At 43.4% G+C, this 19,363-nt stretch overlaps 1 protein-coding gene across 1 annotated transcript in view; it reads right to left on the bottom strand.

Annotated features, from left to right (window-relative positions):
• Positions 1-936: 936 nt before the first annotated feature.
• Positions 937-19,363, bottom strand: part of LOC143034205 (uncharacterized) — a 130,836-nt gene continuing 112,409 nt past the window's right edge. The window contains exon 5 of the mRNA XM_076200147.1: positions 937-2,281. Within this exon, the coding sequence (XP_076056262.1) occupies positions 1,091-2,281 (1,191 nt within the window). The 3' untranslated portion in view covers positions 937-1,090. The remainder of the gene's footprint in view (positions 2,282-19,363) is intronic.

Genomic DNA, 19,363 nt, shown 5'->3' with positions numbered 1-19,363 from the left:
ATATGTGTGTGTGTGTGTGTGTTTGTGTGTGTGTGTGTGTGTGTGTGTGTGTGTATGATTATATACATATATCTACATATATGTATATGTATATATATATATATATATATATATATATATGTATGTATGTATATATGTATATATTTTTTCAACCACAAATCACTTTTAATTCCATGCCATCGCAGTCGAGACTGAAGAATTGCTCGATGGGGGCATCTGTTGGAAATTGAAACGTGGACGAGCCAAGGATTCGAACCCAGCTAACCCGTAACAAAGTTATAGTGACTTAAACCAGTACGCTATCAAGAAAAGAGATAGTAATTGATCACTGGCAACCATTCAGTGTATATATATATATGTATATATATATGTATATATATATATATGTATATATATATATATGTGTACATAGTGTACGAAACGTCAAGCTCCAGTAAAACACTACTCTTCTCCCTTCTGAGTTTGAATCATGTCCTTTGGACCTGCGATAGCAAACTTACCTCCTGAAGCCAAGTCTATAGTTAGACGTATTGAAACTCTACACAAGAAGATCATCAATGCATCAATTGCTATTTTCTTCAATGAAACCTGTCTACAGGAAAACCTGCTGCCGAAATATACAAATATATATATATATATATATATATGTATGTGTGTGTGTGTGTGTGTGTGTGTGTGTGTGTGTGTGTGTGTGTGTGTGTGTGTGTGTGTGTGTGTGTGTGTGTGTGTGTGTGTGTGTGTGTTTGTGTGTGTGTGTGTGTGTGTGTGTGTGTGTGTGTGTGTGTGTGTGTGTGTGTGTGTGTGTGTGTGTGTGTGTGTGTGTGTGTGTGTGTGTGTGTGCGTGTGTGTACATATATATGTATATGTATATATATATATACATGTATATATACATATATATATATATGTATGTATATATTATATAGTAATATATATGTATGTATGTATGTATGTATGTATGTATGTATGTATGTATGTATGTATGTATGTATGTATGTATGTATGTATGTATGTATGTATGTATGTATGAATGTATATTTATGTATCTATATTTATCTTCAGTTTTTTGTTCGTTGTATATTTATTCGTCTTATTCGCTCTTAGTTTCATCCTTAATGCCATCTGCTTTATCAAACTTCTTTGAAGGTGTAGAATTGTCGACGGGTTTATTTATGTTCCTAATATGACTCTTGCGCGCTAATTGGGCTTTGCTCTTCACGCCAACGGTTGTGGTAGTCGTCTTCGGTTTTCCTTTGCTTTCGGTTTCACTATCGTCTTCATTGTCACTTTCATCTCTGCTCTTAGCACCGCCAGTTCTTATGGACTTCTTCATTGACTTTTTTTTTTTACTCAGAGTCTTACCATTACGATTCGCCTTACCAGAACGCCTCTGAGTTCCTTTTCCTAATCTACTTCCTCCTTGGGGGTCATTGTCACTATTGTCCTCGCTCTCAGAGAATTCTTTCTTACCTTTATCAGTCACACACCTGTTTGTTGCTTTGTAGCTACTTTTGATTGAAACTTGCTTTATTTCGCTCACATCATCACCTTCGCCACTAGTGTCCTCACAGTCACTCGTGTCCTCACTCACGCGGCTTCTCCCTTCCTCGACTCTAATAATGTTGTTGTCACAAGGAACGTCCTTTGCGCCTGTGTCTTCTTCAGTGCCAATCGGATTGGTGTCAGTATTGGTCTCCTCAGTTGTACCTTGACTCCTCTCCTCATCAACACCGATTTCCTTGTTGTTTTGCGACTCCGTGTTCTTGTCCACCAGCTGTTCACCACCATTTTTATTAGACATTTCCGGAACTGCTTCTTGTTTTCTAGAGACACTTAAACTTTCTTTACTTGCTATTCCACCCTCGTTGTATTCTTCTAATATTATCTGGTCGTTGACAGCAATTTGGGGACGCTGCATAAGGTTGGCAGTTGCTGAACAATCGGGTTCCCATTCTGGTTCGTCTGTACTACTCTTTTTAACCAAAAACTTTTTTCTACATCCCTTAGAGGCCTCAGCATCCACAGAACTCTCAGCGCCAAGATCATCCTCCCTCTCTGTATTCTTTTGCTCACTTTCTTCTTGCGAAGAGTTCCTCCCAAAGTGAACGAACGAGCTTCTTCTGGAAGATCCTGGCGTGGTGTTTGAAGACCCAGGAGGAGTCTCCTCGATCGTCCCCCAAGGCTCAACGTTCCCTCCATTGGGTAGAGGAGGTTGGCCGAAGCGGGCTCGGATGGTGTTGATGTTTTTGGTCAGTTCGATCACCTTATCTTCATCGCGTCCCTAAAAGAAGAAACAGAATTATTTCAAACAAACAATTATATATTGTAATAATGCAAACAAAAACGTATGCATATAAGAATATAAGGAACCCATTGGCAGAGATATAAGTTTTCTCTACTCATTCTTGATTTGCTTTAAACCTTTATTAACGTAGTGTCATGGGCTACTCCATTCCGTATCGTGCATTTATTTACTAATCTAATTATCTATTTATTCATTCATTTACTCTTAATTTCTTTAATACCACACATATCACATGTCTACATTCTGAAAATAGTTTATATCGAGGGAATAACATGTAATTCAATGAGACAAAATCTCATGCCTGTTGATTCAACAGGAAGCCATATTTAGAAGCATGATACTATCTACGTCTTGCTAATTCATTTTCACCAAAATGTGTATACGACTGGTACCTCAAGATTATAGTGACTAATAAATAAATGCTTACATCACATATTGTATAGTAATGAAGAATATTTGATATAGTGAATTACAGGTGGATATTGAGATCATTAGGTAATTTAGACTAAAAAGTCCCAGACACAATGTGTGTTCAAGGCTGTGGCAACATTTTTGTCAAATAAGATTACTTATCTCGGGCAAACATTGTATGTGTCCATTATAATCAAATTATATATTATAAATAATATTCCCACATATTAGGATGGCCCTTGTAAGGTAAAAAGCATATAAATGTAACGTTGTTCTATAAATTGTACAAAGTAGAAAAATATTGATTGTATATAATTTGTCATGCCGGACGAGAAATTCAATAATAAGTTCAAAGAGACTTGGAATTTGATTTAATTCTTCTTTTACGGACGATAAGCTTTTACCATGGTGTGGTAACTAACCACATCAATTGGTGACCTCCTGGAGTGGACCACAGCGCAGCTGCCGCCGCCAGCACCTACCGCCCCAGCCGCCTGCCGACGTGGACCACCCCAGTCGCCTGCAGACGTGGACCACCCCTGCCACCGCAGCCGTCGTGGACCTGCCCTGCTGCTGCTACAGTCGACGTGGGCCACCCCTGCCGCCGCCGCCGCCGCCGCCTGCCGACGTGGACCACCCCTGCCGCCGCCGCCCCAGCCGCAGTTGATGTGGACCACCGCTGCCGCACCAGAGCCGTCGCCCCAACCATCATGGGCCAGCCTGTTCCTACCTCAGCGGACGTAGTTCCTATGCAAGTACCACTCATCGACCTACCCCAGCAACCTGCAACCCTATCTGCTGTCAATGCCTTTCGTGCACCGCCTTTCCTCAGTCACGACCCAACTGTGTGGTTCAACACCTTGGAATGTAATTTCAAGTCCTCGCGTATCTCTACTAGACTCGCCAAATTCATCAACGCCTGCTCCCTTCTCCCTCCGGATGTCCTTTTTCGTGTATCTAACGTTATCTCTACAGCGTTAATATCCGAAACTCCGTACGAAGACTTAAGATATGCTATCCTTGCCCGATTACAGTCATCCGTCGCTACACGCCTTCAAGAGCTTCTCTCTAAGGAAGAACTAGGCAACGAGAGACCGTCAGACCTTCTACGCCGCACGAGGAATCTCCTGGCAGACAAGTACGACACGTTCGACAAGACCCTTTTTCTCCAGCTGTTCTACCAACAGCTTCCAGCCACTATCCAGCGTGAAGGACCAGCTTCCCGTAGCGGAACTCGCCACACTCGCCGACGAGCTCATCGAAACTGTTTCTTCGCCCTCCGTCTCCCGCATTAAGACAGACCCCCTCTACGAGTGCCTCGTCGACATGGTGACTCAACTCACACTGCAAGTTAGCGAGCTTAAGGAACAAGTCCAAGCAGCAGACCGCCGTAATTTTTCCCGAGGGCAACGTTCCAGATCCAGACCAAGATCCAAGAGCACAGACCTCACCCCAGCGGTATGTTACTACCATACCCAATTAATTCTAAGGCACGCAAGTGTAACCAACCCTGCGCCTTCACTCCAGCGGCGAACATTAGAGGTGCATAGTGTTCGTCCCTCCTGCTCACAACTCCTCTACATCAGAGACTCTCTGACGTGCCACCTATTTCTTATTGACACCGGTGCTGCAGTAAGCATACATCCTGCTGCCGTCAGTTCACGGATGTTACCACCACTCTACGCAGCCAACAGGACGAAGATCGACGTCTTCAGGAAATCTACCTTAACCCTCTCCCTCAACCTCCGCCGTGCCTTTGAGTGGACTTTCTACGTCGCCGACGTATTTCAACCAATCCTCGGAGCCGATTTCGTCAACCACTACGGTCTTCTCGTAGACATACAGCGCCGCCGCCTCTACGATGCTTCAGCGTGCCTCTCGTCCTACAGCCACACTCGACCTGGCGTTAGCGCCAGTATCTCTGTCACTAGTCAAGACACCCCTTTCGCTTCCCTACTGCAACAGTTTCTCACCCTCACTCAGCCACATCCTTGCACACCGCCGATACGTCACCACGTCGAGCATCGCATCATCACTTCTGCCGCCCGACCCATGCCAAGCTACGACGTCTTGTACCCGAACAACAACGCAACGTCAAGACCGAGTTCGAGTCCCCTATGCGCCAGGAGGTTATTCGGCCCAGCAACAGCAACTGGTCTTCAGCGCTTCACGTCGTACCTAAAAAGAGCGGTGATTTGCGACCGTGTGGTGACTACCGTGCACTGAACTCCCAAGCTGTCTTCGATCGATATCCCATCCCCAACATCCAAGAATTTGGCTCCCGGCTCCGAGCTCTTCGGCTGCACCATCTTTTCTACAGTGGATCTTGTGCAAGCCTTCCATCAGATCCCTGTCCACCCCGATGACATCCCGAAGACGGCCATTACTACCCCCATTTGGCCTCTACGAGTACGTTCGGATGCCCTTCGGCCTGAAGAATGCAGCACAGACATTCCAGCGCTTCATTGACGAAGTTCTATGTGGCTTACCCTTCTGTTTCGCCTAAATAGATGACCTCCTCGTTGCCAGCCGTGATGGAGCCACCCACCGCCGTCACCTCGAAGAAGCACTCACCCGTCTAAGAGACTACGGAATCCAAATCAACGCCACCAAGTCGAAATTTGAATTGACGTCCGTAGATTTCCTCGGACACACTGTCTCCATTGTAATTTCACCTCTTTAGTACTAAGTGTAATGCCATCCGCCAGTTCCCAAAGCCCTCCACCCAGAGACAACTCCAGCAGTTCTTAGGTATGGTAAAGTTTTACAATCACTTCATCCCTAAGTGTTCCCTCATTTTACAACCTTTGTATTCTCTCATTAGCCCTTGCAAGCGTGGTCAGTCAATAAAGCTCGTTTGGTGTCCAAAGCCGACGAAACTTTCGCTTCTGCGAAGACTGCGCTGGACACCGTAGCCACCCTCAGTTTCCCAGCCCCGGAGGCCCTCACGTCCATAGCCACGGACGCCCCCAAAGCTGGAATCGGCGCCGTCTTGCAACAATACATCGACAGTGCTTGGAAGCCGCTCGCCTTCTTTTCCAAGAAACTGAGCAAGACTGAAAAGAACTACAGCGTATTTGACAGGGAGTTGCTTGGTGTCTACCGGGCAGTCCAACGATTCAGGTATTTCCTTGAAGGTCGACAGTTCATCATCTTCACAGACCATAAATTCCTCACCATCACTTTCCACGCTAACAAAGCCAGCTATACACCTATTCAGGTCCGCCACTTACAGTAAATTTTCAATTCTTCACAGATATTCGCTACGTCCAAGGTACTGATAATGCACCCGCTGACACCCTCTCCAGAAATATTATTTCCGTGTCTTCGCAGTCTCCTGTGATCGACTACGCCGCCATTGCAGCAGCACAAGCCAACTGCGACGACTTGCAGCGACTGTTGGACAACCCATTCCTTAAGATGGAAAAAATTCAAGTACCCGGCATTGACATCCGTCTGTATGCTGACGTCTCCACCGGCAACCTTCGCCCCTTTATACCTACGTCATTCCGGCATCAACTCTTCCGCCACCTTCATGACCTTGCACAACCTGGCATCCGTGCATCTCAACGGATGTTGACCTCCAAGTTCATCTGGCCATGCATCAACAAGGATGTCAGACACTGGGCCCACTCCTGCCTCCAGTGCCAGGTTTCCAAGGTAACACGACACACATTTTCCCCACTATCTCCTTTCCCACTTGTCTCTACCAGGTTCAGCCACATACACGTCGATATCGTCGGCCCACTCCTATACTCCAACGGCCACAAGCACGTGTTCACCTGCGTCGACCGCTTCACTCCTAACATCAACACCGACAACATAGCACGAGCGTTCGTCGACAACTGGATTGCTCGCTTCCGTGTCTCGGTCAATCTAACCTCGGACAGAGGCAGCCAGTTTGAGTCAACCCTCTGGAACAAAGTAATGGCCCTCCTTGGTATCCTCCGTTATCATACTGCCAGTTACCATCACCAGGCCAACGGCATGGTAGAGTGTTTTCATCCCCATGTTCAAGGCTGCCCTCTACGCCCATTCCCTTAGAAACGAGCTCTGGTCAGTGGCGCTGTCCCTTGTGCTCCTTGGCATCAGAACCTCCCTCAAGGTTGACATTGGCCACTCTCCCGCTGAACTCATTTTCGGCACCACCCTCAGGCTTCCCGGAGAATTAGTCGCTGACGTGCCTCACTCCAACTCCTGTACTCCACACGACTTCGCCTTCCAATTGAAGGCGACAATGGCCAAGCTCCACTCCGTCCCGCCACGCCAAGCCAAGTCACCTAGGACCTTTGTGAGCCAGGACCTTCTCCAGTGCACCCATGTCTTCGTCAGAAAGGACGCCGTCAGAAAAGCCCTCCAGCCTCCGTACGAAGGCGCCTTCGAAGTTTTGTGCCGCACCAGGAAGACCATGACAATTCGGCGAAACGGAAAGCGTGACCACGTTTCCATTGATCGGGTCAAACCAACCTACCTTTTTGACCCCACGGACACTCCCGTCAACAGCACTCCCATTCCTACTCCATCCAAGCAACCCCGAACCTCCAAGATTGTATAGTTTCACCAGTCACGGTGAAACTATACAATCATGTGGCAACACGCCACTACTGTAGTGTCCCCTGAACGCATATATCATTTTTGTAAAATAAAATTACTAATCTTGGGCAAACCATTATATGTGTCCATTATAATAAAATTATATATTACAAATGATATTACCACTTTACTTTTTTTAGGAATGTCCCCTGTGGGGCTATAAGGACAAGGATGCCTAGTCCCAATCCCGTTCCTTTCTTCTCGTCTCTTATGATCCAAGTGGAAATTTTTGTTGGCAGTATTCTTTTCCCCCACCACAGGGAAGGTAGGCGAAAAAGGAAATGAATATTCAGAGAAATTGTACAGGACAGTAACAAGCGGTTGTGGGACAGCATAACGGAGGGACAGTCGTAGTATAATAGTGTCATCATTTCTCTATGAACAGAGTATTCCTCTATCACAGACAAAATGATGTGTGACTCTGGTCCGTAGGGGCGCCCCATATAGACCCTAAAGTATCAACTGCATTCTACTTTGCCACAATAACATGCAGCCAATACCCCAGACGGGGAGTGAAGAGAGGGTGAGGGAGGGAAGGGGTGGCTATACTAGTAAGTGAAGAGATAGGTAAACATGTAGTGGAGTGGAAGGAGATTTCCTCAAGGATAATGTGGATGGAGGTGAGACTGGGAAAGGAGATGTGGGTTTTTGTAAGTGCATATGGGGCTGGCAGTGAGAAGAGTGTAGAAGAAAGGGAGGCTTTTTGGATAGATTTAAATGAGTGCATAGAGGATTTAAGGAGAAATGTCAATGTAATTGTACTGGGAGACCTAAATGCTAGGGTAGGAAATTATCCAATTGATGGAGTGGTTGAGAAATGTGGAGTTCCAGGAAAGAATCGTAGTGGAGAGTTGATGGTGGAAATGTGTCTAGAAAGAGAGTTGATGATAGCAAATACAGTGTTTCGGAAGAAAGTCAAGCATAAGTACACATGGGAGAGGGTGGTGGAGGGAAGGGTGGTAGATAGAGCGTTAATGGATTATGTAGTGGTAAATAGGATTATGATAGGAAGAGTTAAGGATGTACATGTGCTAAGGGGAGAGGGTGGGGGAATATCAGATAATTTTTTGGTGGAAGGTAAGTTGAGAGTGGAGGATAGATAGAGAAAGAGGAAAGGGACAAAAGGTAGGGAGGTGCTTAGAGTGAACTCTTTTAATGTAAAGGAAAAGGAGAAGGAGTACAAGAAGAAGCTGAAGGAGGAGTGGGAGGGAGTGAAGGAAAGAGTAGAGCTAGGTGTGGAGGAGGAATGGGGATGGGTCAAGGAGGGAGTCACAAAGTGTGCAAAGGTGGTGTGTGGAACAAGAAGGACAGGTGGAAATAGAAGGAAGGGTAGTGAATGGTGGGATGAGGAAACAAAGAAGGTTGTAGAAGAGAAGAAGCGAGCTTTCATAGTTCGGTTACAAAATAGGACGAGGGAGTAACATGAGAGGTACGAAGAAAAGAAAAGAGAAGTAAAGCGAAAGGTAAAGGAGGCAAAGAGGAGAGCAGATGTGAAATGGGGTAAGAGTATGACAGAAAATTTTGAAAGTAATAAAAAGATGTTTTGGAAAGAAATTAAGAGAGGAAGAGGAGGCGAATCAAGTAGAGAAGAAAAGGTAAAAGGTGCAGATGGAGAGATGATAATGGAAAAGAAGGCAGTAAGGGGAAGATGGGCAGAATATTTTATGTGAAGGGGAAGATGGGCAGAATATTGTATGTGAAGGGGAAGATGGGCAGAATATTTTATGTGAAGGAGGAAAGGGAGGGAAAGATAGCTGCAGTGGGAAATGCTAAGAAAATTATCGTGATGAGCGAGAAAAATGGAGGAGAAATAAGGAAGGATGAACTGAAGGCAGTTGTTAAGATGATGAAAGCAGGTAAGGATGGATGCCATGAAGAATGTCTCAAAAAAGGAGGTACAGTGATGGTGGACTGGCTGGTAAGGTTATTTAATGTTTGCTGGAGAGAGGGTAGAGTGCCGGAGGACTGGAGGAGTGCCTGTATAGTTCCACTTTACAAGGGAAAAGGAGACAAGTGTGAATGTAGTAGTTTCAGAGGGATTAGCTTGTTAAAAGTAGTTGGGAAGGCTTATGGGAGGATCTTGATTGAGAGGATTAGGAGAGGAACAGAGGGAGTAATTGATGAAGAACAGTGTGGATTTAGGACGGCTAGAGGTTGTATAGATCAGATTTTTGTGGTAAGACAGATATGTGAAAAAGCTATAGGAAAGGAGAAGGATGTTTTTTGGGCTTTTATGGATCTGGAAAAGGCTTATGACAGGGTAGACAGAAAGGCAGTGTGGGAGGTATTGCGGATATATTGGATAGGAGGAAAGCTTCTAGGAGCTGTTAAGAGTTTTTATGAGAGTAGTAGAGCTTGTGTCAGGATTAGAAATGGAGAGAGTGAGTGGTTCGAGGTAAAGGTGGGACTTCGTTAAGGATGCGTTATGTCGCCCTGGCTGTTCAACTTATACATGGATGGGGTAGTGCGAGAGGTAAATGCAAGGGTAGTGGGTCAGGGATTGGAGATAGTTAAAGAAAATGGAGAAAATTGGTAGATGAGCCAGCTGTTGTTTGCGGACGACACTGCGCTTGTGGCAGGATTGGAGGAGAGATTGAGGAAGTTGGTAACAGAGTTTGTGAAAGTGTGTGATAGAAGAAAGCTGAAGATATATGTGGGTAAAAGTAAGGTGATGAGATGTACAAGGGGTGAAAGTGGCAGTAGACTGGAAGTGAGCATTAAGGGAGAGCGACTGGAGGAAGTGGATACTTGGGTGCAAATGTGGTAGGAAAAGGTAGAGTGAAGGTGGAGGTAGAATGTAGATTAAGAGAAGCGAGTAAATGCCTTGGTGGATTAAAAAGTGTAATGAGGAATAGACGTCTGGGAATGGATGCTAAGAGGAGGTTATATGAAGGAGTGATTGTGCCAACAACACTGTACGGGGCAGAAACATGGAACATAAGAGAGGAAGAGAGAAGGAGTTTGAATGTGTTTGAGATGAGGTGTCTGAGAAGTATGATAGGGGTTACAAGGCTAGATAGAGTTAGAAGTGAGGAGGTGAGGAGGAGACCAGGGTTGGAAAGGGAATTGGGAGATAGGGTTGATGAAAGAGTATTAGGATGGTTTGAACACATGGAAACAATGAGTGAAGAAAGACTAGTAAAAGAGGTATGGAAGGCAGATGTGGAGGGAGTGAACATGAGGGTACGTCCTAGGATGAGGTGGATGGATGGGGTGAAAGGGGCTTTGGGGATGATCGGAATGTCTGTTGAGGAGGGACGGGAGAGGGCAGAGGACTGGGGTAAATGGAGAATGGTTGTATATGGATGATGTTGTGATGCATGAGGTGGAATGGGTGGGGGGATGGAAGATGAGGTAGTATGTGTGAGCAAAATTTAACGCAGCCCGAAGGGATTTCTCCCCGTCTTCTCCTTTTATGCATGGGAGGACGGAGAGGGGGGTCGTCGATTTAATGAAGCGGCCTTGCTGTGGATGTGCTGTGTCTTGTGACACTGCTTCTGAACCAGGGCAGTGGACAAGGTGCAGGGATGACCCGTCATCCAAGAGGTGCTAAGATAAGAGGGAGGGTGGAGGGGTGTGGAGTGTATTCAGGGATGGAATGGGTGGGAATGATTTTATGCCTTTTCCTTCTTGGCTACCTACCTTGTAAGGGGGGAAAAGCCTTGGTATATGTATGTATATTACCACATACTAGGATGGCCATTGTAAGGTAAAAAGCATCTAAATGTAACATTGTTCTATAAATTGTACAAAATAGTAAAATATTGATTGTATATAATTTATGTCATGCCGGACGAGAAATTCAATAGAAAAGTCCAAAGAGGTTTGGAATTTAATTTAATCCTTCTATTACGGATGAATACCATTTACCATGTGGTAACTAACCACATCAAGGCCACACATGTCATTTATTCACACCGTTTATATTGTGCTTAGTACGCAAATACATAACATACACGACATACCAACATTGTAAAAATTTTACACAGGACAAACTGGGAAAAATTTGGAAACAAGGATTTACCAATATAAATGTGATAAATTGGTAACCCAAATGGTGACCAAGATGTTTCCGCCAGATTAAACCATATGTGCTGGTCAGGTGGATGGAGGTAAGGTCACCCCCCCGCATACATACATACATGTATGCATACATACATACATAAATACAAACATACATACATACATACATACATACATACATACATACATACATACATACATACATACATACATACATACATACATACATACATACATACAAACATACATAACATACATACATACATACATACATACATACATACATACATACATACATACATACATACATACATACATACATACATATATACATACATACATTCATACATACATACATACATACATACATACATACATACATACATACATACATACATACATACATACATACATACATACATACATACATACATACATACATACATACATACATACATACATACATACATACATACATACATACATACATACATACATACATACATACATACATACATACATACATACATAAACGCATGCATACATACTTGTGTACATCCACACATGAAATATACCTTCATATAGTTACACACATTTACATATGTCACTCTACATGTACATGTGTATAGATGTCCATACATATTCATATATACACAAATAAACACATTCATACGTTGAGATGGGACTAATTACACGTATATATACTGTACGTGTGCGTGTGAGTGAGTGTTTGTGTGTTTGCGCGTATAATAGTGTGTGTGTGTGTGTGTGTGTGTGTGTGTGTGTGTGTGTGTGTGTGTGTGTGTGTGTGTGTGTGTGTGTGTGTGTGTGTGTGTGTGTGTGTGTGTGTGTGTGTGTGTGTGTGTATTCACTTGGTCTTTGGATCACGTGTTGGACTCGTGATCGACAGCTATTTTCCTCCTGGAAGAGAGCTCAGAGCTCGTAGGTCCGATCTATGGGTAATGCTATGACCTTGCACACACACACACCCCCAACTCCCCGCCCACGAGAGTTGGAGTAACACCCCTCAGCGCTGCGATACTGATATTATTTCAGCCCCGGGCGAGGATCGAACCCGGACCTCCGTAGTGGCAGGCCAGAGCCAGAGCTCTAACCACAGCGCCATGAGAGGTGTGTGTGTGTGTGCGTGTGCGTGTGTGTATTATTGTGTGTGTGTGTGTGTGTGTGTGTGTGTGTGTGTGTGTGTGTGTGTGTGTGTGTGTGTGTGTGTGTGTGTGTGTGTGTGTGTGTGTGTGTGTGTGTGTGTGTGTGCGTGTGTGTATTCACTTGGTCTTTGGATCACGTGTTGGACTCGTGATCGACAGGTATTTCCCTCCTGGAAGAGAGCTCAGAGCTCGTAGGTCCGATCTATGGGTAATGCTATGACCTTGCACACACACACACACCCAACTCCCCGCCCACGAGAGTCAGAGTAACAACCCGAGGCACAGCGATACCGAAAATAATTTCGGCCCTGGGCAGGATTCGAACTGGGTACTGGGAGCACTTCTACTTCCCAGTTCAGCGCTGTGTGTGTGTGTGTGTGTGTGTGTGTGTGTGTGTGTGTGTGTGTGTGTGTGTGTGTGTGTGTGTGTGTGTGTGTGTGTGTGTGTGTGTGTGTGTGTGTGTGTGTGTGTGTGTGTGTGTGTGTGTGTGTGTGTGTGTGTATTCCCCTCGGATCTGCTGCAGTCTCTGTCGAGACAGCCAGACACCACCCTACGGCAGTGAGCTCAGAGCTCATTATTTGCCGATCTCTGGGTAGGTCTGAGACCACTCACACACCACACACCGGGACAGCAAGGTCACAACTCCTTGACTAACGTCCCGTACCTACTCACTGCTAGGTGAACAGGGGTTACATGTGAAAGGAGACAAACCCAACTTATCTCCACCCGGAGTGTGTGTGTGTGTGTGTGTGTGTGTGTGTGTGTGTGTGTGTGTGTGTGTGTGTGTGTGTGTGTGTGTGTGTGTGTGTGTGTGTGTGTGTGTGTGTGTGTGTGTGTGTGTGTGTGTGTGTGTGTGTGTGTGTGTGTGTGTGTGTGTGTGTGTGTGTGTGTGTGTGCGTGCGCGCGCGCGCGCGCATCGGAATTTGATCCTGGAGTCAACCTTGTATCATGAAACTGGTGGAACAAAAATTTCCCGAATATAAAATAAGGAATCAGTTATCGATCCTAACATTCCTGCAATGGTCGGAATGAGAACTTTTCTTGTCCGTCCGGCGTTGTTTTCTCTTTCCTGTTTTCTTATTGATTGCCAATGTCATTCTTTATGGCTCCTTCTTATAATACACCCAGTTTTCTTTATCACCGGGTTTGACCCAGAATATTTTGTGCAACGTATTTTATTGTCAAACGTTAAAAATCCCGGAATAGCTCGCTGACTAAAGATTTTCTTAGAAATTTTTGCTTTTTTCCCTGCGGGGTTAGCACTATTTTGTTTTTTTTGTTTTTTTTCGTTGCACATTCCTCGATTCCGCCACACACATCATATCCTCGCGGTTGTTCAGGATACTCGCAAGAATCTTCTCAGCACTTGCTAATAAGGAAATTCCACGATTACCACACTCAGAACGATTGCCCTTTTGTCTGTAAATGGTAATGATGTTGGTATCCCTGAAGTAGGATGATATAACCTCGTAGGTCCAAAAATTTACCAGGAGTTTTTGTAGCTGGTGGTGGACGAAATAACCTCCCAGTCAGGTGGGATTCCGTCTGGGCCCGCTGCTTTGTTCTTCATCATTGTATTGATAGCGATTCTGGTCTCTTCAAGTGATGAAATTCGAGTAAGAGAATCTTTAGACTCTTTAGGAATCATGTCAACTATGTTTTTGTCGATGGTAGCCTTATGATTGAGGAGATCATCATAGTGTTCTCTCCACCTGTCTTATATTTCGATGTTACTTTTCAGAGTGGTCGTTCCGCACATATATATAGGTATATTGTATTCTGTCGTTTTCTCGATTAGTTGGTTAATCGCCTGCAAATGGTCTAGAGTCGAGTATCTGCTCCGAAAACCTGCCTGTTCTCTCGGTTGGTTTCCATCTAAAACTTGACTTAGTCTATTTGTAAGGATCTTGGAGAATACTTTATATACATTTGATAGCAAGCTAATCGGTCGATAGTTACTAAGGTCCTTCTGGCCTCCTTTTTTATGAAGCAAAATCACTATAGCATTGCAGGCTTTCCTGACGTAAGCACTGGGTGTACAACTGAGCTAACTTAATATGAACTTCTTTCCCTGCGTCTTTCAACAGATCTATCGATATACCATCTTCCCCAGGTGCTCTTCCTCGTTTCATATTTTTAGAGCAAATTCTACTTCTTCCTTTGTAATCTCTGGTACACTACTAACGTCTACACATGAATTTACTGACTCAACTACGGTCTTCGACGAGTAAAGCTCTTGGTAAAACTCTTCTACTCTTTTTACCATTCTGTCTCTGCAGTTAATGATTTCTCCATTTTTATCTTTCAAACATATCATTTGCTGTCTTCCTAAAGCATGTCTGCGCTCGATCACTTTAACACTTTTACCTTTACGAATAGTTTCCTCTATTTCATCCATGTTTTTCTTTCTTTTCTCTAATCTCTGCCTTTTGTTGATAAGCTTGTTTAGTTCTCCTTTTTTTTATTTTGTCTCTCCTGTTTTTGATCTACATGGTTCTCCTTCTTTCAATTAGGTCATTTGTAGTTTGGAATATTTGTTTTCTCTAATACTTTTTGTACTTTCTACTTTCTCTGCCGATTCCCTAATGATATTCACTAAATTCAAATTCATATCTGCGACGGTGTCCTCGTTAGTTCTTAAAGCTTCGATTTTTTTTAATTTCTAACTGAAATTCCTTTTTATTATCCTTAACCTTTGCAAGGCTTATTTTCTTTTTTAGAATTAGTTTATTTCTCTCGGTTCTGAAATTGGATTTACCTGTGCAACCTACCATTCTATGGTCACTATCTATGTTGACTAAGTTCATCACCGTAACATTGCTAACGCTTTTGCTCTCATCTCCTAATATGAAGTCTATTTCGTTCTTTGTTGTTCCATTTGGACTAATCCACGTCCATTTACAACCTACACGCTTTGGGAAGAAAGTGTTCATTATCCTCATGTTGTAGTCATTTCTTTCCCCTACTCCAAACTTACAAATACACGTCTCATCTCCCATCTTCTTCCCACTTTAGCATTTAAGTCGCCTATTACCAACGTGTACTTACTTTTTTCTTGATCCATTACCTGACTTAAATCATCATAGAAGGATTCAATTTCATTGTCTGAACTAAGTGAAGTTGGTGCATAAACCTGAACTATTTTTAGAGTGTACCTTTTACACAGCCTAAACACAATCCAAGCTACCCTGTCTGATAAACTACTGAACTTGATTATGTAACTAGCAATCTCTCGGTTGATCAAGAATCCTACTCCACTAGATCTTTTGTTGTCCTTACCTCTATAGTAGAACAGGTGGTGACCATCTTGTAATTGTATCAGCTTTTCTTCCGTTCTTCGGATTTCACTCAATCTAACGATGTCCCATTTGATGTTTAGTTCTTCTACTAAATTCTCCAGTCTGTGGTTTTCTGAGAGACTTCTTACGTTATAGGTATAGATCTTCATTTTCTTCATGTTGTTTAATGTCCAAGACTTGGATCTGCTTGGACAGTGCTTACTCACATTCGGTGGCACACTGCCCGTAAGCACACGAGGCAATGCGGTTTGACCTTTAGGAGAGGATGATCCAACAGGAACGCCCGGTTTTGTTTTGTTTGTGTTGTTCATGTTTGCTATGAAAGGCTTTTGGCAGTAATCTCACCTCCTTGCCAACTTGTTTCTGGAGAGATATTTCTCTGGTGTCACCTTATTCATTATATTCGGTGAAGCCCCATATATCTATGGGGAATTTCCCTGTTTGCCACCAGGGACGTGCCAGTTAGCAGTGGGTCCTGAGACTGTGTTTTTAAGCTGCTCTTTGGCTAATCTTACAAAACGTGTTCGATATGGGCGACTCTGCAGAGATTTCCTCTCTATCGACATAGCTTTTGTAATCATTAAGATTTTCAAGCCTATCCACCACGTCAAGGTGTCAACTCTCAGATAGGTATATATATACATACATATATATATATATATATATATATATATATATATATATATATATATATATATATTCTTCTATCAACCACAATGCACTTTAATTCTAAGTCATATAGGCGCATGCAGAAATTGTAACGCCTATATGGCTTAGAATTAAAGTGCATTGTGGTTGATAAAAATATATCGCTAATCACTGGGACCCATTCAGTGTTGTACACACACACACACACACACACACACACACACACACACACACACACACACACACACACACACACACACTATATATATATATATATATATATATATAAATATATATATATATATATATATTATAGCCAACCGTGAATCAAACCACTTTCAAATCGCCCGCCTACTACTCACGGCTTCGAATAGGACTCGTAGCTATCATACGAATTCCCAACGTTCAAGTTCGAACCTTGCTATGAAGCTATTGGCCCCGCCTTCCTCGGGTATATAAGGGGAAACCGGCTGTCCGCCCCCGGCACACGGACCCCCCCCCCCACACTCACACAATCCCAGGCCTCTCGTGCTTCTCGCTGAATATATCGATACTTTGCTGTTTTGTTCGCAAGTATAGTTTTAATCACTGTTGGACTTGTATATCATTGCTTTTGTATGTTTTTTTAACTTTTGTTATTTCTATTGTATGTATTTATTTATGTTAAATGTTCTAGTGTACTTTGAGTGTATCCCAGTCAGGCCCCCAATTGTCATGGGTTGCTTGCTTGGTTTGGCCTGAGTTAATGTAAAGAGTGGAACTTAAGTTGAGTCTAGGAGTAAGTCGAGTTCCAGTTGGGAAGCAAGCCCACAACAATAAAGTGGAACGTATAGATATAGACAGGGCGTCAGCAATTAGGTGGTCTTCTCTTCTGATGTATTTATTTATGTTAAATGTTCCAGTGTACTTTGAGTGTATGATCGTAAATGTCAAACAGTAAAGCTTTATTTTTCTTTATTTGTAAATATAGTTATTTAAGTTTCGTGCAGACTTCTATCTTACCTCCATCCTTACTTACATTCATTCTCAAATATTGCTTTTCCTCGGAACGTACGTTTATCTATCTAAATTATCTATACGTTCCACTTTATTGTTGTGGGCTTGCTTCCCAACTGGAACTCGACTTACTCCTAGACTCGACTTAAGTTCCACTCTTTACATTAACTCAGGCCAAACCAAGCAAGCAACCCATGACAATATATATATATATATATATATATATATATATATATATATATGTATGTATGTATGTATGTATGTGTATATACATATATATATATATATATATATATATATATATACATATATATATATATTAGGGTGGGTCACGGATATATAGTAAAAAAAAATTAAAGGGTGTTGAGGTGTCATACCGAATGATCAAAAGTTTACTTTGCTTTCCCTTAGTATAGCATATGTGTTGTGGTCGCTATGCCTTTAGATATACTTCTTGGTGATGCCAACTCGTTTTGTGCATACCCCGATGTAGTTTATGTTGTTATATAGCTCTGTCTTTATACTGTCAGACCCAGAACTAAGCTGAAAACATCCTCGTTTTCTCCTCCTTAGATCTAAATGGCGAGTTCAACTCGGAAACAGACTGAGCTGATTTTTTATGGGACAGCCCCTTGGAGCCCTCAGCTAGATTGTTCTTCCAACAAGGGAAGATGTTCTGCGGCGACTCTTCTGTCATGGATCGAACAGCAAGGGCAATCAAAAAGCTGTCATCGGCGAAGTCGTCAGAGTTTGGGAACGTGCCCAAACCCCTGTTGTCCCACTGCGATCAATCGTGAAAAAACTGTAAACCCTCGTCGGGATGTACGAAGTTTATAAGATGGCAAAAAAAAACGTCAATCCACCTCAACCAGGATGACAAGAACTTCCTCGACAACCAATGGGGTCAGTGGATAATGGTCATGAGTGTATCCATTACCATTACTAACCATCACCCACCACGCACGTGATCCACATGCTTGCAACAGAGCGAGACTTCCTCTTGCTTACCTTGCGTTTCCCACGACATGCACCCCTAACACAGCACATTTGAAGACAAACAAGATATAGATGCCTAGTGTCACCAGACTAACGTATCATAAATCCTTTTATTATAACTGCCCTAGTGTATTACGCATAAACTAACATAGATATAATATACCTAACAATATCCACCAATTATACAACTAACCCTTATATATCTAAACCGTCCCCAATCCATAGATTAACGAGACTAACGCCTTTGCTTACAGCAACCCTTCTAACCCTATATATTCTATGACATCCATGTAATGTGGCCAGAGCTGGAGTAGGTGAAGAACCTACTGCCAGAGGCTGGGTAGGTCACGAACCTACCGGCCGGAGGTCAGAGCTATCGTGCCCTAGGTCAAGGCCTGGCACTTATTGTATTTAGCCCCAAGGGGCATCCGATTTGTAGTTTAACCTCAATGTCTTGTTTAAAATAAACAACGAAAACTCCCGCTTTGGAGTCTATCTCGCCACATTAAGACTTCCCTACGTAACCATATTTAACGGTTACTCAACCATACCATAACGGTATACACTGGTGTCCAGCGGTGCTCTCACCCACACCATATTTAACGGTTACTCAACCATACCATAACGGTATACACTGGTGTCCAGCGGTGCTCTCACCCACACCATATTTAACGGTTACTCAACCGTACCACACTGGTATACACTGGTATACACTGGTATACAATGAGTACTCTTGAAAAGGAGAGCATGGCAAAAGAGTCTAGGAAACATGAAAGGTTGGCTGCTCAGAGAAGGAGGAAGGAGAAGGAGTTGGTGGAGATTTCGGAGTAGGAAAAGACGGTTGAGTTGGCGAATGGGAGCTCCACCACCGCCTCTTTATCAACTTCTTCGTCCGTCAATAACTCTCCTACTTGGGGGAGCGTTGC

This window comes from Oratosquilla oratoria, chromosome 17, assembly GCF_046742065.1.
Source record: "Oratosquilla oratoria isolate Oo_2021 chromosome 17, ASM4674206v1, whole genome shotgun sequence".
In the NCBI taxonomy this organism is placed as follows: domain Eukaryota; kingdom Metazoa; phylum Arthropoda; class Malacostraca; order Stomatopoda; family Squillidae; genus Oratosquilla; species Oratosquilla oratoria.
This window is presented reverse-complemented; position numbering and strand designations above follow the sequence as displayed.